A 22,662-nucleotide genomic window follows, 5' to 3' on the forward strand; every position below is an offset into this window, starting at 1 on the left:
CAGATTCTCGCAGGCACACACCACCCAGGGGCCAGGCGGGCTCAGATCCCTGAGGCAACTCCACCAGGCTGTCTTCAAGATGAAAGACTAGGAAATAAGCAGACTGAGACGGACAGAACGTACCCCTGCTTCCTGTGAAGTCAGAGATTCACAGGAGGGGACAGTGAGACAGGACGCCAGAGAGCCCATCAAGGGGCCTCAGCCTGTTTCACGGAGAAGGAACCAGAACCCGGCCCAGCTGCATGACAGGCAGTGAGCTCAGGGCTCCTGCTGCCTGGGCCTGGGGCCCCCAGAGCCAGCCACCCTGACTGAATGCCCTCTCCTGCCACGAGCACCACACATCTCGGGGACATGTGCAGGTACCCTCCTGGTCCCTCTCTCCAGGCTTGCTGGCTCTGTGACCTCGAGTTTCTAGTTCAGCAATACACGAATCACCTCAAGAGGCCACAAACAGGTGGGGGAGACTCATGAGCTCTGGACACGCTGTGCTGACAGGAGCCCTCCCCAGCTCCCGCTTCCAGGTTGGGGCAAACGCCCACCCTTCTCCTGCCCCTCTGATGCGGCCCTAGGGTTGTCTGCCTCCCAGGGACATAGGCACCAAGGTGGGTGGAGATGGGGTTATCTCAGTGTTCCCAGGGGACAACAGAGGGCCTCCTGCCAGGGGTCCAAGTGAACCCCCACTGATGACAAGCATGGAGGGATGAGTCGCCAGTCCCAGTCCTACAAGTGTCCGCCCTCTCAATCACAACCAACTGGACCACAGAAAATGGGCCTGTAGCCTAACGGCCACAGAAGCACCTCGGTGGGCCAGGCAGGAACCTTACAGCTGGGGCGGGGGGTGGGGCACGCTCTAGCCTAGAAGGGACTGAGGACCTGAGTTCCCCTCCCAACAGCCCAGGGATGGCACCTCTGAGCCACAGGATCCCATGCTGCTCTGCCCCGAGGTCTGCCAAATCACAAAGCAGGGGAGAGGGGGGCGCAGGCCACTCCTTACTGACCCTCCCCATGCTCCACCCTGCTCCAGGCCTGGAGACTGACCTCTGAGGACTGCTAAGACCCTGGACTTCCAGCAACACCTGGCCGAGGGGAGGCATCAGGAGGAGATCAGAGGGCAGGCAGGCAGCGGGGCTGGGGGATTTAGCCCTCCACACTCTGCTTGGGCAGGCGCTTCAGCTGCGAGGGCTACCGCCTCCTGGGACAGGCCCTCGCCCCACGAGCTCTAGGACTAGGTGCCGGGAGCCTCTCCAGCCCCCTCCGGTCCCTTCATCCTGGCCACGCCTCTGCCAGGCGTCCCCACATTAAAGTCACTTCACTGGGGCCACATAGAGGGAGTTCAACAGGGACATGTCTAGATCAACAAACATCGTAGGATCAGAGCCATGGGAAGAAAACTGAGTCAGAGAGATGGGTGTGGAACCGCAGCACAGAGCGGGCAGCGTGGGAACCCTCTCACCAGCGGTGAGGGAGGCTGGAGGGCTCGAAAGCTGGAACAGGCGAGCATCGGCACGGGGGGCAGCGGACAGAGCTCGGGAATGGGGGTGACCCTGCTCTGCTGCAAAAGCCCTCGCAAGATACTGAGGACTGGGTCCATGGCAGCCTTGGAAAATTCAGAAGGGGCACAGCAGGTTTTTTATGGGAAACCAGGGAGGCTGGGTCAGCATGAGAGCAGGGGTGGGGAGGGTGGTGGGAAGACAGCGAGCCCCGGCCATGGGGATCAAGCCCACCTGGGTTCAAAGGCCATAGCAGTTAGCACTTGCTGGCTCTGTGACCTCACATGCATCCGTAAGCAACTGACACAGCTGAGCCTCAGTTTCCCCATCTGAATAATAAAGAGATCCCTCCTCACAGAGTGAGTCTGAGAACTTGCCAGATAAAGTAAAATCATCCAAGACAGACAGGGGAACCCAGGCTTGGCAACGACGAGGAATCAGCTCGTCATGTGGTCAGAATTCACTGGGACAGTGACCTATATATCCACACTGGAAATTCTCCTCCAAAGCCTGAGCTGGGCCCATTCCATCATATGCGCAAAGAAGAGGAAAGCACCTGCGAGCGAGCGGGAGGGGTCCCAGAGAGGGATGCAGCCTGCAGCCCAGCCGTGCTGGCAAGAAGCCGGACCACGGACCACCCAGGGACCAGCCACCTCCCCACCAGCACACACTCACTCCCCTTCCCTGGGTCAGGAAACACACGAGGCAAAATGCCCAGGGGTAGGGCTGCAGACGGGCCCCAGCCCCCAGCCACAACAGCAGAGAGGGGGGTCTGGGACATAAATGAGAAAGAAAGGAGGGGAGGGATGCCTGGGTGGTGCAGGGGGTTAAGTGGCCGACTCTTGGTTTCAGCTCAGGGAAGGAATGGGGGGAGGGAAGAAAGGGAGGGAGGGAAGAAAGGGAGGGAGGGAGGAAGGAAGGGAGGGAGGGAGAGAGGGAGGGAGGGAGGAAGGAAGAGAGAGAGGGTACACGGGAGAGAAACAGATACTGCCTAAGTAATTGGGTACATTCAAAAATCCAGAACGACAAACTCCAAAGCAATGGTGCCTTTCCACAGTTCTCTATAATGGTTGGGTCTTCCCCCCAGAAGTACACATTACTTTTAAAAACTGCGAGAACGATAAATATGATTGATTACGTATATAGCCCAAGAAATAATCACAGACTTGCCCCGATGATATCGGAACCAGATGCTCATGACAACGCTGGAACAGTGACAAGCCTGCACCCCCACAACATCCACCGAGGGAATTCACTAACTCTGGTTACAGGGAGAATATTATGTGGCCACTAAGAAAACAAGCCTAAGTAGAACATTTTACAAAAGGGGAAACACTAACAACACGGTGAGTATGTTTGTGGGGAGCAGATCACAAAAGGACAACAACTTTGTTTAAAATACATAAATACATCTTCTCCTTCTACACGCACAGAAAAAACTCAAAGGACGTTCATGAAGGGTGGTTGATGGTTATCTCCGGACCACCAGTTGCCCCGGAGGCCCTTCTGCACCTTCTTGAAGGACATCTTCAAACCCCTTCTGGAGGGCCAGAGAATCCCACGGGCCAGAGGGGGACAGAGGTGCAGCTCGGGCAGGCAGCCCCTCCACGGAGCTCCAAATAATGGCCCACCGGAATTCCCTGGGCTGGGCCTCGGACAGAATGGCTCATGGTCAAGGCTAAGGTCTGCCCTCATCACACCCCGGGACTGTGTCCCCTTCTCCTCAGGATACGCTGGCTGGGCAGAGGCCCTCGTCCCCCTCATATAAATGACAGCACCGAAGCCTCAGACAGCAAAATAAGGAGGCTAAGGCCCAGGGCTGGCTTGGGGACACCCAGGTCTCATGAAAGTGCGAGCCCAAAACCGGTCAGCCTGGAATAGCCAATCAGCACGCAACCTCAGCAGGCCCTGGCTAGAGGAAGACCGGGCCTTCTGTTATTAAGTTCCATTATGTGTGCCCCCCACCCCAGCCTGCGAGGCTCCCCTCCCCCCCATGCCAGGCTCCCCTCCCCCTAGGCCACACTCCTAGGCCATTAGCTCAGTCCCAAAGGCATCCTTTCCCATCCAGGCTTTTGACGATCCTGTCAAAACACTGTAAATAACTTATTTCCACTTGGCAGGGCTTGCAGCAAAAATATCGTCCAGGCGGGGAGAAGCCAGTGAGCCAGGGGCTCCCTCCATGCCAGGAAACCCACACTCCTCCTGCCCAGGGATCCACGGGCCCTCACCCACCGAAGATGGGAGAGACAAAGGGTTGGGGCCAAACCTCTGCCCCGTTAGGAAGCCCGTGCCCCTGTCTAAGACCGCTGGATCATTCTCAGGAACAAGAAAAGTGGTGAGCTGCTGTGAGCGGTCCTTAATGCCCCACAACCCTGCACACCACCCTAAGCCCCCTCTGCTATTCTCAAGCCACCCATGCACCCCCTAAGGAGGGCCTTCTCCCCTAACGTCGCCCCATCTCATTCATAGTCTTGTCACCACCTGCTAGACAAGCCTCAGGGAAGTTCTGCCACTTGCCCAGAGCCGCACAGCCACAAAGGGGCAGAGCTGGAATCATCAGCAGACTCTCGGTCCCGGCAGGGAGCCTCCTCAGCACTGGCTTTGCCGTGGCCCACCCCTGGGGTCCTGCTGCAGCTCTGCTGCTCCCTTTCGAGGTGCTTCGAGGCAAAGACACTGCACGTGTGTGAACCTCAGCGCTCTCCCCCGTCAAGTGGGCGCGCTGACAACGGCACCCAGCAAGCAGGGCACAAACAGGGGTCACTGCTGCCGGCTGGGCTGGTTGGTAGAAGCCCAGCCCAAAGACACCAAGGCATTCTGAAATGATTATGTGGGCATCTCAGAGCTCTGAAGCAACCTTACTAGGGGATGACTGCCCAGATGCCCAGGATCCCCACATGTTCCCCCAGGACACCTGATCACCCCCCCACACACGCACACACACTGGACCGCTGAGCACCTCCAAGTGGCTTCTGCAAAGTGATGAGTGTGCCCTGCTGCACCGCCAAGTCTCAGGACACAGCGCAAGCCGGGATCTCCTTATAGGGTGTGCTCTAAGGCCATCACAGAAAGTTCTGAAAGAGAAATACTGGCAGTCCTGTTGCAAGACAGGCCTGTGTAGACGGGGAGCAAGGGGCCCAGAGCAACCAGGTCCCTGAAAGGGTTACCCCACCTGTCACTTGTACAGGACATCAGAGACCTGGGGGGTGGGGGGAGAGAAGGGGAGATGGGGGTGCGGCGATGCCCCTGGGAGTTCTCGAGATGGGGGCGGGAGGTTGAAGGGGGGAGAGAGAAAGAGCCAAGTTACAGCCCCAGATTCACAAAATGTGGGGAAAACCCATGACATCTCAGCTGTGCACAGTACTCCTAGGACCTCTCCCCAGCCAAGGCCGAGCTAGCACCCCCAGCATGGGGGGCAGGGGACTCATGTGGCCAGGGTGGGGGGTCAGCACTCTCAGAGGTGATGCCTTCACCCCATCATGGCTGGACTCGGAGATGCAGGAAGAGGAAGTAAATGAGCCTGTGCCCTCGAATGCACCCCAGGCAGGGCAGACTCTGCTCTGATCCTGGACGGCACCACCAACCCGGCTGCACCCGCCCCGGCACAGAATAGAGGGCCTCGGGCCACCAGAGCCAGGAGGGGACTCTGTGCACTGGGACGCCGCTGCCCCACAGCAGGAACACCGTCCCTGTCAGCCCCTCTCTAAGCAAACCAGGTGGACCTGACTTACACGGTAACATTTCCAGCTGCTTTCCTTGGGATAACAAACCAAACAAAGATTCTTTCGTTTTGGCTCGTCTACCCATCTGATCCCTCAACGACACAGCTCGGTTTGGACATACTGACTTTCACAGGCCCCTAAAGACGACGTGGTCAACGAGAACGGCACGAGTAAATAGTCAGGGGCAGCTCCTTCTGAGAACGTGCTGTGTGCCAGGCCCTGTGCTGCTCTTCAGTGGCATCGTGTCCCTGTCACACCCCGAGGCTGGCCCCATTATTACCACCAGTTTGTAAATGAGGTAACTGAGGCTCACGGGGGGTAAGTGCCAACCCCGAGTGTGCTGGACACCGTTGGCTGCAGCCCAACGCCCATTCTCCTCTTTAGTAACAGAACCCCAAGTTCATATGAGTGGACAGCATGCCCAGCAGACAGCACTTCCCAGCCTGCTGGCTGCGAGGCATTAGACCAAGGCCAGCATAGGCAGCAGTATAACATGGGACTTCTGAGGAGGTCACCTAATGAGAACAGACTCAGGCGCGAGGTGGGGGTGCCCTACTCCCATACTGCCTTCCTATGACCTGGGATATAATCACAATGGCTGGAGCTCCAGCAGCCACTTTCAGCAAGGAGGTGAGCTTGAGCCCAGAAGCTAGTGTGGCACAGACAGAGAAAAAAGGGTTCTTTACAATTTTTATGGAGCCCCCACACCAGCCCTACATTAGCCTGCATCCAGCTTCTCTGGCACAGAGAGAAGTAAAGATTTTATTTAGGCCACTGTTATTTCCAATCTGCTACTGGCAGCTGGATGCCAATCGTGATGGCTCCACAAGGAAGCTACAGGTGGAAGGGTGTTGGGAGAATGGGAGTTGGTCGGCAGAGATCCCCCCGCACATACAATATCCTTGATGAGACCCATGGAGACGGTGCTCAGGCCACCACCCTCCTGCTTGTCTTACCGTCCTCTGTTTTCATCCACATCGAGATGATGAGTTCCTATTTGTGGCACTGACAAGGTTCTTCAACAGGAAGGAAGGTTCAATCCTCTCCATGACCCTTACTCCCCCTCCTGAGGACTTCGGAGTTGTTCTTCTCTGTGGCAGTGAATCCCATTTCCCTGCACACACCGGCCACCAGGAACCTCAGAACTACCCTGGTGTGCCCTCACAGGCTCGACGGTCAGTATTACAGCCCCTCTGCTCCTCGCCTTGATTTACTTCTTCTTTCCTTTGGGGAAAGAGAGAGTGCAAAGCACACAGACCGCTGAAAGGGAGGAAGCTCCTAGACCATAAAATTAACAATAGCAGCTCGTTCTTCTCTGAGAGTAGTTAAAATGGCATATTATCTCATAAGTCAGCACTTCATAGGAATGAGGAAAACTCTCCAGCTCACCTATACTTTGACCTTTCAAAATGGTGCTCCATGAGGGGCACCTGGCCGGCTCAGCTGGAAGACAGTGCAACTCTTGATCTCGGGGTCGTTGAGTTCAAGCCCCATGCTGGGTGTGGCTATTACTTAAATAAATAAATAAACTCAAAAAAAAGAATGGTACTACATGATGTATCTCCGTGTTGCTGAAAAAGAAATGCCAAGATCTCTCAGCCGGCCTCTCCTTTATGTATCATCAAGCACAATTAAGAAACTTCCACAATATACCAGTACGTTCTTACTGTATTTCCTTGGTTCAAAGGCACCATAAGTCGGAACCACCACGTTAATTAAGTTCATTAAAAAGTTTTTAAGTAGGTATTGGAGAACAAAAAGGGGGAAAAAAAAGGAATGTTAGTATAGGCATACAAAACCAATGGAGAAGTTCATAGTGATTACTTCTAGAGAAGATGATGGGAAACTTAGCCAATTCATATATTTCTGTAATATTTCATTATTTTCCACTGATTTCCAGAGAGTTCTGGATAAGGTGCATCTCTATAAGCCAGAACGCTAGGTTGGCACAGCTTCCAGAAGAATGAGGTGTGGTCTATGGTCCAGAGAAGGGGGAAAGCCCCCCCAGTCTGTGATTGCATCATGACATGGGAGCCTCTGTGGGCGGTGGGCTCGCGGGGACCCAGATGAGGGAGGGACTCTCTGGGCCTGGGGCATCCAAGGCTTTGGAGAGCTAGTGGCCATGAGCTTGCTCAGACAGATCAGTAAGTGTCAGCCAGATGGACCAGGAGGAGGGGCGTGGTGGGCTACCGGGAGAGGGTATGTGGGGGACCAGGCCTCGCCACACGGACGCTGGGCCTCTGCATGGGGTACTTTGGGGTGCACTTGAGGAAGTGGCACAGGCTGGATTCCCAGAGTGGGAGGCAACTACCAAGGGCTTCAGGGGCCCCTCCAAGGAACAGGTCTTCACCCTGTCCCCCTAGGGCTGCAGCCGAGCGGGAACAAGATGGGGCGTGTCTGAGAAGAGCACTCTGGCAGCTGAACAGCAGACAGACGGGCAGGCCCGGAGAGAGCTCAAGACACCACAAGAAAGGAGTTGTAAGGAAGCGCTGGTTTCAGAATGATGCAGAACCAGGAGCGGGGCACGGGGGGGCCACACGTGGACTGTGGTGCCAGTCTGCTGGGGTTTCTCTGCCTGTGCTAGCTGAGGGACTGGGGCGAGCGCTCTTGGACTCAGTTTCCTCATCTGTAAAGTAGGGATAACAAGTGTTTATCCATTCAACTGCACTAATAATAGTGCAGACAGTCCCTCATGGCTATGGGGCTTAAATGAGTTACCACGGGAAAGTGCTTCCAGAAGTTCCCAAACCACAGCAGCCTGTGCTCACGTCTGCTTTGATCCCCTGCCCTGCCCCGTGGTAGCGACCCCCCCTCAGGAGATGCCCAACCCGTTCTCGCAAGGCCTCCCCCTCCCGCCAGGCCCAGGGGCCTCCAGTACCTGCCCCAGCACTGTCCTCCCTCACCTCCCAGAGGCCAGAGACCAGTACGGTGCAAGGCGCAGTCACTGTAACCTCGAGGCAGCGTGGCAAGTCCATCCTTGGGTGCCCCCATCCCCCACTTCTAGCACGGAGCCAGGCAAGGCATTTACAATGCAGTAAACCACCACTGAGTCCTTGCCATGGGGGCAGCGCAGGGCTGCGAACAGTCTCCGAGCCACAGGGCCCTGCACATTGTAAGATCTTGATGTCCTAGACTCAGTGATGTCACTTCTAGAAGGCCACCCAAGACAGAACCCGGGACGTGAAGGGACACCCACGACAGCACTGTTCAGAGCAGTAAACCAGAAACCATGAGAACCTGAGGCTCTGGGATGGAAAAATGGTTACAGACGCTGGGGATGTCCTGATGACGGGAAAGTGGTACCATCCCCAGGATGGTCCGTTCCAAGGTGATGAAACAGGTCACACAACCTACAGACACAGAAATGCCCCAGATTCACACAGTAAGTAACAAATAGCCATATTTTAGGTAAAGGTATAAGAAAAGACTAAAAAATAGCTGTTTCGAGGAGCATCTCTGTGCTTATTTATTTGAGAGAGAGAGAGAGAGAGAGTGCACGAGCAGGGGGAGGGGCAGAAGGAGAGAGAGAGAGTCTCAAGCAGACTGTGCTGAGTGTGGAGCCCAACGCAGGACGCAATGAGCTGAAACCAAGAGTCGGACGCCTAGCCGACTGTGCCAGCCAGGCGCCCCTGGGCTTTCATTTTTAAGCCTGTCTTTCAGATTTCAAAAATGAGCACATATTACTTTATGAGGAAAGAATAATGAAGAATTTCTTCATTTGTGGTTTGTTTAACAAAGACGCTCAGGGCCTGCCCTGTCCTGTGTGGACAGCTCAGTCCTTAATTCGATCAGCCAGTACACGGAGCACACACCAGGGCCAGGCCCTGCACGCCCCAGAGGCAAGGAAGTGCTGGTCCAGAAGGAGACCTCAACTCACAGCTCCAGCTGGGCATGGAGGGGGGTCTGCTGGGAGAGCAGGGAAGGTGTCATGTCTAACAGCACAAAAACACGACAGCGGAAAGGGCAACGCCAGCTTGTCAGCCAATGACTCAAGCCGCCTGGTGGTCTGTGAGAAGGAGCTGAAGGCATAGCCTGCTCCTCTCAGTGCTGGCTGTGCACCTGGGGCCCGCCTGTCAATCCCTGTCTCGCCCGGTCACAGCCCCCCCCCAGACGTGTCCCCCCAACTGCGCTGGCACGGTGCACCCAGCTGCACTGGGGCCGGGCTTCAGCAGCGCAGGGCTGGGCACTCTGACACGCTCTGGACCACGCCCGTGGCAACGTGGCTGTGCCCACGGCCGGCGGACCACACTTTTGAGTAGCAACACCCCGGACGACTTCACCTCTGAGCAACCTCAAAACAGGCAGCGACTTTCAAGGCAGAATCTTTGCTTCTGGCTCTTCCGGTTGCCCTTTCCATCCCTCCCTATTCCCTCCCACTCCCCCTCCCATCTCTTTGCTTTTACATGAAGTACATGGAAGGGAGCAGGGCAGAGAGGTGCAGGGCGCAAGAGCCTGGCCCGGCGTGCGGTGGTGCAGAGAGGCCTGGGTCCCACCAGGACACACTGGCGCCTGCTGCCCTAACAGGGGTGCTTTCTGGTTTTTGTTTTTTGTTTTTTTTTTAAGATTTTATTTATGTATGTGACAGAGAGACAGCCAGAGAGAGAGGGGACACAGCAGGGGGAGTGGGAGAGGAAGAAGCAGGCTCATAGCGGAGGAGCCTGATGTGGGGCTCGATCCCAGAACGCTGGGATCATGCCCTGAGCTGAAGGCAGACGCTTAACGACTGAGCTACCCAGGAGCCCCAGGGGTGCTTTCTGTTTTAAGGACAAGCTCCAGTTGACTCAGCGAGTGGAAGGCTGGGGAGAGAACACCCCAGAACGGAGACTCACGGGCCTCTGAAGCCACACAGGACTGCCCCGACGCCAGAGACAGTTTCTATTTGCAACAGCGAGCCTAAAAAACTCAAGAGTAAAAATAAACCTGACAGAACGGAAACCATTCAGCATAGACACGGGCAGCACTCAGCACTTCACGGCCTTTTCCCACGTTAGGCCTCCCAGATGCCATCGCTCCTGAACGGCTCCTAAAAACATGTGAGGAGAGTAGACCCTGATTTACAGAGGGCTCCCCCCACCCCATGGTGACATCACTGTAAAAAATACATAAATTTGTCCAACACCGTTACACATATACCCTAAGTAAATGATTGAGAATGAAAATAATTTTAAAATGTTCTGGGAAAAAAAAAAAGAAATGCAAGCACATTTCAAATAGTAAAAAACAAAATCTATCTTTAAAAAAGGAATGAAGGGCACCTGGGTGGCTCAGTCGGCAGAACGGCCACCTCTTGATCCCAGCTCAGGTCTCGATCTCAGGGTTGCCAGTTCAAGCCCTGTGTTGGGCTCCACACTGGGCATGGAGCCTACTTTTAAAAAAATTAATAAATTAATTTTAAAAAATACATTAAAAAAGGATATCAGCTAAAATACACCATAGTTAGAAACCCAAAAGTGTTACTTTGGATGGGGTGGGGTGGAGCAAACAGACCCCATTTTTTTTTTTTTTTTTTTTAAGATGTATTTATTTGAGAGAGGGCAAGCATGAGTGGGTGGGGAGGGGCACAGGGAGAGGGAGAATCCCAAGCCAACTCCACGTGGCCAGGACCCTGAGATCACGACCCGAACCGAAACCAAGAGTCAGATGCTTAACCAACTGCACCACCCAGGAACCCCCAGCCCACAGTCTTCACACCAGACAACGTATCTTTCTAAACAGCACTGTCTCACGTATAGCTGTACCCCACCTCCCCCCACAAACCATGCTGTTCGCAACAAAGGATGAGGGATAGTAAACCCATACTCCTTAAGCTTCTATCAGGTGTCTTCAGTCCTGTGTGGTAAGCGTCCTCTCATTTTATTTTACTTTATTTTTTTAAAGATTTTATTTATTTATTTGACAGAGAAACAGCCAGTGAGAGAGGGAACACAAGCAGGGCGAGTGGGAGAGGAAGAAGCAGGCTCCTAATGGAGGAGCCTGATGTGGGGCTCGATCCCAGAACACCGGGATCACGCCCTGAGCCGAAGGCAGACGCTTAACGACTGCGCCACCCAGGCGCCCCACGTCCTCTCATTTTAAAGACAACGCAAGTGGGATCACACACAGTCCGAAAACAGACTAATAGGAACTCAAACCCAGGTCGTCTCCGGGCTGCACAGGGTGGGGGTCAAGCACAGCCAAGAACAACCTATATCCCAACAATGGACCCAAATGACCATGGAAATGTTCTGTACAGTCAATTTCCCAATCCCACGGCCACCTGCCTGGAGGTGCTGGGGTCTGCTGTCAGAGGTCGGGGTCAGAGCCACACTCTGGAACTTTCAGAAGCCCCCGCCCACGAGGAGGTGGCTGGACAGTTGCCACGGGCTCCTCAGCTGCATGGAGGTCAGGCCCCCAATAAACACCAAAGCAGCCCACATTCCTGCAGCCCCTGGCCCTCGGCTCCAAAGCGCCCGGCAGAGGGAGCCGATGAAAGGCAGACTGTTCACAGGGTCCACCCCTCCTGGGTCCCAATCGCCTGGAAATAAAATCTAGGGAGGGCACTGAGACAGGGTTGGTGCCAGAGGCAACCCAGCTGGGGATTAATCATTGGACGCCTCCAACTATGTACCTTTTGAAACAATTTCTGAATCACTGAAAACATTACCCAAGTAACAAATGCATTTTTTAAAGCCCAACAGAGAACTGAGCACCTGTAAGCCTTGGAAAGAGGCACACAACTCAGCCAATGGGCTCTCCCTGGGACTCTAAGTGAGGAAGCCCGCTCACTACTGAACTCACCTTGCCTGGACTCAATGCACCTGCGTGAACCAGCCCTCCCTCCCCAGCTGCTCCTCTTCCTGCACCCCCACACCCCACTGCATGGCCAAAATAAGTGAGAAAGCTGGGAAGTAATCCCTCCCTCCCCCTCACCTGTCACTTCCACCCACACCTTACCATCTGTCTCCCCTGCATTCCACAACTGTATTAATTCCAGCCAGACCCCGTCATCACCACCACCACCCCAAGCCATGGCCCCAGGCTCTTTCCAGAAGACTCAGCTAATCGTCCCCCACGTGCCCTCCTGCGGGATCTTTTGCCATGGCCTCTAACTGGGGCACGCACCCCTCCCACACAGAAGCCCTTCAATGCCCTCCAAACCAATGCCACGTGAACAGCTCATGGGCTCTCTTTAGGTCTGGCCCTGCTGCCCTCTCCAACCTGGGCACTTGCCAACTCCTTCAGGGCCAAGGCCCCAGTGCTTCCAAACCACTCACAGTCAACAGACCCCCTTGCCCAGGTTTTGCCCACATGCGCTCCCTGCCTGCAATGACTTTCAAGTCCCTCACTCCCCACCCGCACCCGGGCCCGGTGTATCCTGTATCAAGAAGCATCAACCTCCCTACAAGGCCTTCCTCACCATTTGCCCAACCGTCCCTCTTAAGTGTCCCCTCCTGTGTCCTCGCAGGCCCCCAGCACAGAACAGACAAGCCCCAGAGCACCCTGGGGCTCGCCCATGAGCTCGGGGACAGTCCCCATGGCAGCCCCCACCCAGATGCCCAGCACACATCCCCCAGCTCTTGCCATCCTTCCATCTCTTTCTCAGTCTTTCCCTTTCTGCTTGATGGTCTCCACCCAACCTCTTTTCCCAAATGGCTTGCCCAGAAGCACAGCAAACGCACACACAAGGCACTCCAACATCCCCAAGAAGCAACATTCTGGAGAGACCCGGACCAAAGGCCTGCTGCCTGCCCTCACTCTTCTGCAAGCTGGGGAACCTTATTTCCGTCCTCACCCGCCTGAGAAACAGCAGCTGCTCCAGAGACGGGCTTTCGTCATGTCTGAATTCTCAAGGAATTTGGAAGGAGGACAGTTGATCTCTGCCGGGTAGCTGTACTTCCCACACTTCCGGCTTGCTCCTTTGCATTTTAATGTACAACCGCAGCCCCTCTTCCTACAAACAGCCCTCTCCTTCTCCCCCTGCGCTCTGCAAACACCTGGTAGAAAGCCCCAGAACGTGTGAGGCCGGGGAAGGATGCAAAACACCGTTTCCCGAGGATGCGGAGGCTGGAGGTGGCAGGACGACAGGGTGTGCTGTTCTTTCCTGATCTTCTTCCATCAAATTCACGGCTGCCCTAGCAACGGATGGTGGGGGCCAGGGACGGAGAACCTCCCAGGTTCCCCCCCTCCAGTCCTCCCCCCAGGTCAGGTCAGAGTGGAAAATGCTCCCCAGGGGACACCATCCTGCAGGACTGATGTGAGCTTCCTGCTCAGCCCTCAGCAGAGCCCCAGGCCCATGCCCCATGCCCCCAGGTCACAGGTGACCCAAGTGGCGAAGACATGTCTGCTCCCAACAAAAGCTCCCTGGGTGTAGGGACAGTGATGCCTGTGCCATGGTCGGCACTTGGTCGTTTCTAGCATCTCTGTGTTGCAGGAGCAGAAGGGCCTGGGGAGCAGGCAAAGCCCTGGCCGGGACCGTGGGCTTGAACCTGCCTCTTGGCCTGGCTCTGCCAGGTGGACGAGGCTTATAGCCACCAGCCAGGGTCACCCTGCCTCCTCAGGTGAGCCTTCCTGACTGAACAATCTCTTCCAGACTGCCGACAGCGGAGGCCCCTGGCTTTGGCCCGTGTGAGTCCCCCATACCTGAGGCCTGGTACACAGCAGGCCTCCAGGAAAGATCTGCTGAGTGCCGCTGCAGAGAGCCCGGTCTACCCAACCCACACCTGCTGGCCACCAGGGGCCCCTCCTCTCAATGGCTAAGCAAGGCCTGAAATGGTGAGTTGGGGGTCTGCATGTCCAGCATCCTCCGTACAGGAACACCAAGGAAGAAACTGAGGCAAACGGCTACGGGCGACCATCAGTCATCACAGGCAGCCCATCCGGACAAAGGAGTGTGTTCCACTCTCCCCTTGTCCTCCTGCCTGAGCCCCAAAGTTAAACACGAGGCAAGACTTCCACTCCTCCTGGCCCCCCGGACTTGGAGCTTCTCACACTGCTCGAACAGAGAGAGAACAGCAGGTCTTCCTTATCAGAGCGTCACCTGGCCTCACAGACCCAGGTTAGGGGAGGCCAGTCGGCCTGCAGACAGGCCCACCGCCAAGGCCCTTCTGGGTCTCAGTGGATGCACAGCCCAAGGGGGGCCTCTGGACGGACTGGGAGCCAGGCCACTGCCCCCTCCGAGCCCAGTTCTGAGAAGTCAATGGGGTTATGTTCAAAAGCAGCAGCCTTCACACCAAAGCCCCCAGAATAAATGTTTAAAGCTATGTATGTATTTGTACATTTGCAAGTTGACATCTAAAATTTCTCACGGTAAGTTTAAATACTTGTAGAGGATGTAATTTCCAACATACTATAAATATTAACATTTCAAAATAAAACTGTTACTGTTTCTCTTTTAAATGGATCCAATGGAATCTAAATGCCATCACGATTTGAGATCCACCATCATCCATCCTAAAATTACAGAATCTGGTTCTTCCTAAACACTTGGAAACTTAAAAAGTTCCTTTTGCCTCCTCAAATTCCAATTTCCAACCCACATCCCTCGGTGTATTTCATGTTTAAAGGCCCTTCACTGATTAGACTATTATGCTACGCAGAAAAAAACATATATATACATATATAAGTATATAAATGCTTTAATTTTTTTAATTTCGTGTGACCATCCAGCTCTGTCAGAAATTTTCCTCTGGACTAAATTATTATTACAATTACTGTTAGTATATAATTGATCCCTATGACAGAAACATTACAAACTGCACACGGAATAAACACCAAACATCAAATCTCATTAGAAATACATCTCCGGAGAGAGATGAGCGGGAATTTTTAAGAAGTATTTCACGTATCCACAGATGAAGGGAGAGCTTACTGTCAGTTGTATTTTTCAATGTTTATAGAGCCAAGTGCTGGACCGCTTCTTTGAACAAATAAAAAGATGCAAAGATATTTACAGAGCAAATTCTCCGAATTCCTTTAAAATGACATGCCAAGGATTTCAGTAATTGTTATCAAAAATCATTTTTAACGTTCTATCAGCTGACAACGCAATCAGGTCCTCTCGCAGTGCTGCTGCAAGAGAAGAGCTAGAGAAACCTTACGTGCCCACGGATCACAGTGACCAGCCGGCTGCAAGGCCTCGACGGGTTTCATGCCCCTGGGTCACATGGGTCACATCTGCCTTGGACAATGTAAAGAACAAGCTTTCTGTGTGCCAGGCATTGGCACCAACTGTTTTACCCAAATTAACTCAATTAGGCCTCACATGATCCCAGGGGATAGGCACAACAACTATCCCCATTTTACAGTTGGGGAGACTGAGGCTCCGGGTGGTTAGGCAACTGGCCCGAGGTCACACAGCGAAAAAGGTGAGCCCAGGTGATCCTGACCATCACTGCTGCATGCACTGGCTCTGCAGAGATGGGAAGAGGGGAGGGCCGCTGCAGAAAGGATGCCAGGAAAGACGGTTGACAAACTCCTTCCCAAGCACGTGTGCTGCGGGAACGGGCACGGGAAAGAGCTGAGGAGATGCAAGGTTTGCTTTCTGCAATGTGCTCCCACCCTCCCCTGGAGAGGTTACCCACAGATGCTTCCTGCACGTGAATGGCATCGGTGCCCGGCACACCACCGTACCCAGTAGATGTTAACACTCACGCTGTTACCACCGCCATTCACCAGCAGCAAGAGAACTCACTTCCCTGACATGAGTACCCCGTGGGACCCTACCAGCACTTTATAGTCTTGGTTCCCTTTTTAAATAGTAGCCAGAGCAGGGGTGCCTGGGTGGCTCGGTCAGTTAGTTGAGGCTCAGGTCATGATCTCAGGGTCCTGAGATCGAGCCCCAAGTTGGACTCTGCGCTCAGCAAGGGGTCTGCTTGAAAACTCTGCCCCCCCCACTTGCACTCGAGAGTGTGAGCTCTCTGTCTCTCTGAAATAAATAAATAAATCTTAAAAAAAAAAAAAATAGTAGGCAAGGCCCAGGTTATAATAGCCCTGGAAACATTTAGTAAATGGAACATGTAGCAAAACTAATGTGCCAAGGAGCCCCGGTTAACAGAAAACCATGGGCTCTGGAGACACACCAACCCACAATCAAACCCCAAGGCTACCACTTACCGGCCGAGTTCCCCAAGGGACATCCTGAGCCTCCGTTTCCTCATCTCTACAATGGGCATGAAAACACAACTCCTGTCCCTGGGTGGCTGCACAAGGGACAATGCCACTGGGGCACGGGACACAAGAAGTGCCAGGCACTGGCTGGCGGCACACTCACTCTCCTCCCCTTCAGTCACCGACACCTCGTGTGTGACAAGCACCCAGCCCCGGCATCCAGCGGCCCACCAGCCCAGGCACCCGGCCCACAGAGGCCTGGTGGATTCTGAAACACCAGCCAAGTGTCTTGGCTTCCAAATTTTGCAAAGAGTCCTTCTCTGCATCTTGAAATTCCAAGTTCTCCAAACACCGGGGGACGCCCGGAGGAGGTGCTGAGAGCGCGTCGCGGTGGCTTTTATTTTTAGATACTGGTGTGGAAAGTGTCCAGTCTGGCTTCTCTCTGGTCCCCAGCCACCACTTCCTCCCCGAAGTCATCACCAAAGTGAACAGTAGACACCTCAAGGAAGAGTTTGCAACTCTTCTTCTGCCTGGTAAATTCTAGAACAATGGCTCCAAGTCTCCCGTTCCACCCCGGACTAAGTGGATTAAAGGTTTTAGTCTAAATCTTCCCAGGAAGCCATGTAAAGCAAACACGCTGCCCTCAGGTTGTCCTTACATCCTGAAACTCCGAGGCCCTCTCCCCTCCTCTCCACTCCCCTCCCCTCCCTCCTGTGACAAGGGTAGGAGCATCTCACGGTGTTAGTCTGGGGTCTTTCAGGGTGGGAATCAGGTATTGGGGGAAGGGCACATTTCTTCCCTTTTTAAGTAACATGTTTGTTGGTGAGCACATGAACTCACTTCCTCTAAAAAAACTGCTCCCCACAGAAATTTCTGCGCGAACCCTGACAAGCACCGTAGCTAACCTCAGGGAAGATTAAGAATCCTCCCAGCAGCCACTACCAATCAATCAGAAATGGCCCCGAAAGCACATGTACGTCTTAGCCAATCCTGAATTCCGACTTCCCCCTTTGAATGTATAAGAAATTAAGGTCCACAGAAAGACTCAGTGCGTATCACGCAACTCTGCGGAGCCAAACTGAGCCTGGATGAAAAATCGACGGCCAGTAAGGGGCTTCCAGAAACTACTCCCTCCCCCAAAACCAACCTCAGCCTCCAGGTGACAAATTCAACCAGCTACAAGGAGGGAGACCAGGGGAAGAATTAATTCAGCTGCCCTCCACCAAAGGCTTCCAGACAGAGAAAACCAGTCCCACCCCACCAACACTCCCATGGCTGCTGTCAGTATGTACATCTATTTTGGGGAGACAAAGCCCACCCCAGGCCCTGGGAGGTCTTCTCTTTCCATTCATCCTTCCTTCTCCAGACAATGAGCACCTGACCCAAGTGTGCCCCAGGGTGAGGCAGCACAGGGGTCAGGAGCGCACCCCCCGCCCCCAACTCAGTCCACTCTCTAGGAGCCAGGGGCCTGTAGGCAAGATCAGATGTGCCCGACTGAGAGCAGGGAGGGAATGCATCTGACCTCGGGGTGTGGGGGGAGAAGGACAGGGGAGCAAGTCATCTTGGAGATACCACTTACAAGAATGGTCCGAGAAAGGAGAGGGCTCACCCCTAGAGGGCCGAGCAGCCAAGGCAGGGGCTCAGGGGGGCTCGTGCTCCCTCTGCAGAGACACAGGGCAGACACAGACAAACCGTGGGGGCAAGAGGACCCCAGACACCTGGCTGGGTGGCCATGCTCCCTCACCCTGCCTATCCCCACCCCCACCCAGAGCCCCACCTCTCCCCCTGCCAGCTCCTTCCACAGATGAAGCCACTACAACTCCACAAACCCCAGAGACCACCACCCACAACCCACGTCCTGCCAGGGCAGAAATTACCGAGACTCCACACGGGGAGAGGTTAAATATGAGAAGCAAGGGAAGGTGCTCAGGCACCCAGACCCTTGCAGGAGAGGAGGAAAGGGGAGCCCAGAAAAGCCCACCCACATGAAAAATGGCGAGGGTGCGGTCTGTACTCACCTGCACCACTTCTATCCCTCGCTTCCTGTGGAGAGAAACAAAGAAAACAAAGGTTACTCAAGCAGTCAGGAAGCATCCTTCCAGAACATTCATGACAGCCAGCTGAAGGCAGGAGGGTGGGGAGAGCCCATGGCTGCACTTCTCAAACACAGTCCCCAGAACAGCCCCATTAACAAAGGGAAGGTTTGTGAACTCCTAGTCAGTCCTCAAAGCCAACTCCTGGCAGAGAGAGAGAGAGAGTCGTTTCCCAGATGGACTTGGCTGTCGTTCTACAAAGACCCCAAGTTTGCTGGTTTTCCTCACAGCCAGCTGTCTCCCTCTCCAATCTCAGGGCCAGCCTGGATCACCCCAGGATGCTCCCCTCCACCGGATTTACCACCAACGGCCTGACCTTCCTTCCTTGAGTCAACCACCTCCCACGCTCCCCATTTCCTCCAATATCTGGTCCAACACCTTGGCCTGGCCTCCCAGGTCTGCCTCAGTCCATCCGCTCACCCATGCTGCAAGACGCCCCAAAACCCTTCAGCCCTGTTCAGCTCAGAACGCGCAATCCTGGCCATCTCTAGCCCCACTGACACCCTACGCACCCTCTGAGCCTGGGTCAACCATCACGGGCCTCACCCATATTGCTACCAGCCTGGACCCTGCCTCCTCCAGCCCTCACCCACCATCCCATGGCCACTGTTCTCCCACACACATGCCCTAACCCACCCCACCCCCCACAGACAGGGCCAGAGTCTCCGAGGAATGCACAAAGGCCCCCTGCAACTCACCCACCTTTACCTCCCCCACCCCAAGCCACTTCTCCAAGCCTTGGTCCACACATTCCATCCAGCCTTTCGGATGTGGTACAGACAGAAGCTCTCCCAGGAAATCTTCCCCCTGACCCACGACACCCTCGCCCCACCCACATACCCAGAGCCAGAATATTCCTGAGAACCTGGGGCCACCACCATCCCGGCCCTTCATCTCCTGGGGCAGGATGCCAGGGAAGGCACAGGGGTCTGTGTGGAATGCCGATGGCACGCCCATGGCCATGCCCAGGTGCATTTTCCTGGGAAGAAAGGCCAGGCCTCCCACAGGTGCTCAGAGGAGGCTGCACCAGGCAAGGCTGGAAACTAGAGCAAGGACTATGGCAGGTTCGATGGCTGTGTGTACCGCGTGCCTACTTACGGTGCCCGCCTGGCATACAGACACTCCCTAAACGTAAATACATAAACGCTCAGCTCAGGTTCCGGTGCCCGCCTGGCCCAGCACTGGGACACACCAAATGCAAGAGCCATCGCTCAGGCCCTGGAGGGGCTCACGGTCTCGGGGAGGAGGTGGGCACAAAGCCCCCTGGGCACCGTCACCAACCCCTCACACAACAAAGCGGAGGCGATGTGATGCCTACCAATCCTACATTTGTTGGTTAGCTCATCTGAGTGTTTCCCAACACCGCCTGAGAGCCGGCACCCAGCGGAACCTAGAAAGGAAACCGCTACATGAGACAGCAAGACCGACAGACCAGTTCGCACGGCGGGATACGCTGAGCCAGCCTTCCCCTCAACCCCCAACACCCCAACGCAGCCCTGGGCCCTGAGGAACCCAACAAAAACCACACTGGCTGATGCTTTCAGGGGTCCCCACCATCACACAGCTTCTGCACAGTTCCAGAATGAATGATGGCCAATACCCGCTGGCTTCCATGACGTCATGAGGGGAGAGACTGGGCACAGGGCACAGCCCTGGGCCACCAGCACCCACAGCAGGGACACCTCAGAGCCTCAGCCTCACTCCCACATTGTCCTGCTCCACCTGAGCACCGTGACAGTGACCGGGCCACAGCCACTTCGACTCGTGACTGGGACTAGCCAGGCTGGGTTCAGAGGGACCCCTCACTTTGCTCCGGCCCTGCTCCAGGACAGAAATCTTGAACAGCTGAGGGAACAGCCCCTCGGGGAGTCCCAAAGGACAAGACTTGGGGCCACACCACGAGAAGGACAGATGGCACCAAAGGGGACAGCAGGCGTGTGTGGACATGACCCGCACCAGGCGGAAAGGGCCTCCACTGGGCTGTCGCCAGGCTCTGGGTTTCCCCTTTGAGTTAATCCTCATGGCATCCTGATTATCCCAGCGTGTGGCTCGCATCTCCTTCGGAGAGGCAGACTCCCCTCACTTCGAATCTGCTGGCATCTGACACCGCCCCAGTCAGCCCGCCCTCCCCCAGTCCTAAAACACAAACCGGACTCTTAACTCTGAAAACACAAGAGCCCTGTAACATAAAATAAACAACAACAAGTCATTGTGAGAACAGGCGGGCTGAAAATCTTAAGTGGAACTGAGCTTCCAGGAGCCAGACCAGTTCCTCTGTAGCTCAGAGCTCTAAGAACGCGATCTATTTCGACTCTGGCAGAAAAGAGGGGGGCTCCCCTTTCAGCCTACATCTGGCCGCACGGGTGACACCCTCACGGCCAGGGCAGCTAAGGCGCGCTGGGTGCTCTCTGCCTGCCGACACCTTCCGCAGCCCCAGCAGGGAGGGGCAGGGATGACCCATTCCTCGGATGAGCAAGCAGAGGCCAGGCAACCCCAGAAGTGTGGGCGCCAGCTCTGCAGCCGGGTGGTAACCAGCAGGCACAGCAGGGCTGGCTGGGGAGGCACGGAGGACGACCAGCCTAGTCTCCATGCCGCAGGGCCTAGGTGTAAGGGGAGAGACGAGGAGAGGGGCAGGCAGGAAGCCCCACGCCCCTCGGTGGAGGGACCCCACGCCCCTCGGTGGAGGGACCCCACGCACCACTGCACCCCACTCAGCAAAGGAGAACGTAAACCTGCTGGGGCTCATTTCTTCCTCTGACACTCCTGCGGGACCAACAGACCAACCACCCTCACTTCCCAAGCAGCAGGCTCCTGAAATTCCCAAAGTCCGGAAACTGGTTCGTGACACCCAGGGGGAGGAGGGAGGAGAAGGTAAGCCAGATAACTCACTGTCCAGTGATTAGCTGTTCCTCCTGAAAACCCCAGCACCACCATCCCATCCCGCAGACGTCCTCACATGCACAGTGTTTCAGGCTGTTAACTGTGACAGGGAAAGACCGGCAGCAACTTAAAGACCCCCAGAGAGGCCCTTAACAAACCACACTCGGTCAGAGAAATACTAGGCAGTAAGTAAAAAGAACAAGGAAACCCTCCATGTGCCCAGAGGCTTTACTGCCCAGACAACCCCACTACATGAAAACGCAAGGTGTAATAAAGCTCTGTGTGTTGCCTGCAACGGCCGGGGTTAAGAACAGCATCCAGAGGCACAAGAATGCGGGCTTGCACACACCCAGAATGAATCTGAAAGTACCACAAGAAAGAATGAAAGAAAAAGGTGGTAGGGTGGCCTCTGGTCAAAAGCAGCTGGAGGGTAGGGTGAGACGACTTCTGTTTCACTGCACATTCTCATGCTGGAGCATTGTGCCCCACGCACCCAACAACATGTTCTCAAACACTAGGAGTGTGTTTTTTGAATTATCTTTTAAATAATAGGTAAAACTCCAGCTGTCTCCACTCCCGGTGCTTGGCATAAGGTAAATGCCTGATAAAGGCATAAATTAATCACTCGACCAATAACGTGAAGTGGGGCGCCTGGGTGGCTCAGTCAGTCAAGCGTCCGCCTTCGGCTCAAGTCATGACCCCGGAAGTCCTGGGATTGAGCCCCGCGTGGGGCTCCTTACTCAGCAGGGAGTCTGCTTCTCCCTCTGCCTCCGCCTGCTGCTTCCCCTGCTTGTGCACACAGGTGCTCATTCACTCAGTCAAATAAATAAATAAAATCTTAAAAAAAAAAAAAAAATATATATATATATATACACATTTTTTTTTAAATAATGTGAAACAGAGGAATTCAGGAGTTATCTAGAAAAGCTTCCAAGTTCTGCTCAAATTGGAGCTGAAACAATGCCCATCTGGGGCCAGGCGACTGCCCTACAGGGAGCGTTCAGTCCCGATTCTAAGCACACTTAACTATTCAAGTATCCGGCAAACAGACTGGGAGGGCGTGCACCGCCTATCAGCTGCGGCCGCAGCAGGAAAGACATGGGTGGCTTTTTTCCTTTACATTTCCTTGTATTTTCTCGTTTTCTACAATAAGCATAGATATTACGCCCCAAATGACAGAAAAGGTAACAATAAAAGTTAAAGCTAAATAATTAAAGAAGTTTATATAAACCCTGCACCTGGAGAAAACTTGTACAGGCTCTGAAACTGTTGCTTTCTCGATAAATACTGATTAATAAGTTTTGGACCGAGAACTACCCCCACAGCTCATAATTATAAACCTATGTTTCCAAAAGCTGGATCGCTGTGAAGGGAAGATCTATTTTGTAAAGGGAC

At 54.5% G+C, this 22,662-nt stretch overlaps 1 protein-coding gene across 6 annotated transcripts in view; it reads right to left on the reverse strand.

The window, feature by feature from the left end:
- Window positions 1-22,662, reverse strand: part of ITPK1 (inositol-tetrakisphosphate 1-kinase) — a 165,094-nt gene that overhangs the window by 108,167 nt on the left and 34,265 nt on the right. For 3 of the 6 annotated variants that reach the window (XM_034642106.1, XM_002923832.3, XM_034642109.1), the window contains one exon: window positions 18,313-18,337. The exons of 1 other annotated variant lie outside the window; for it this stretch is intronic. In XM_034642106.1, the coding sequence (XP_034497997.1) occupies window positions 18,313-18,337 (25 nt within the window). Of the gene's footprint in view, window positions 1-18,312; window positions 18,338-19,227; window positions 19,587-22,662 lie in introns of those variants that run through there. 2 more of the 6 variants (XM_034642103.1, XM_034642107.1) reach the window with 2 other exon arrangements.

Source organism: Ailuropoda melanoleuca, chromosome 14, assembly GCF_002007445.2.
Source record: "Ailuropoda melanoleuca isolate Jingjing chromosome 14, ASM200744v2, whole genome shotgun sequence".
Lineage (NCBI taxonomy): Eukaryota > Metazoa > Chordata > Mammalia > Carnivora > Ursidae > Ailuropoda > Ailuropoda melanoleuca.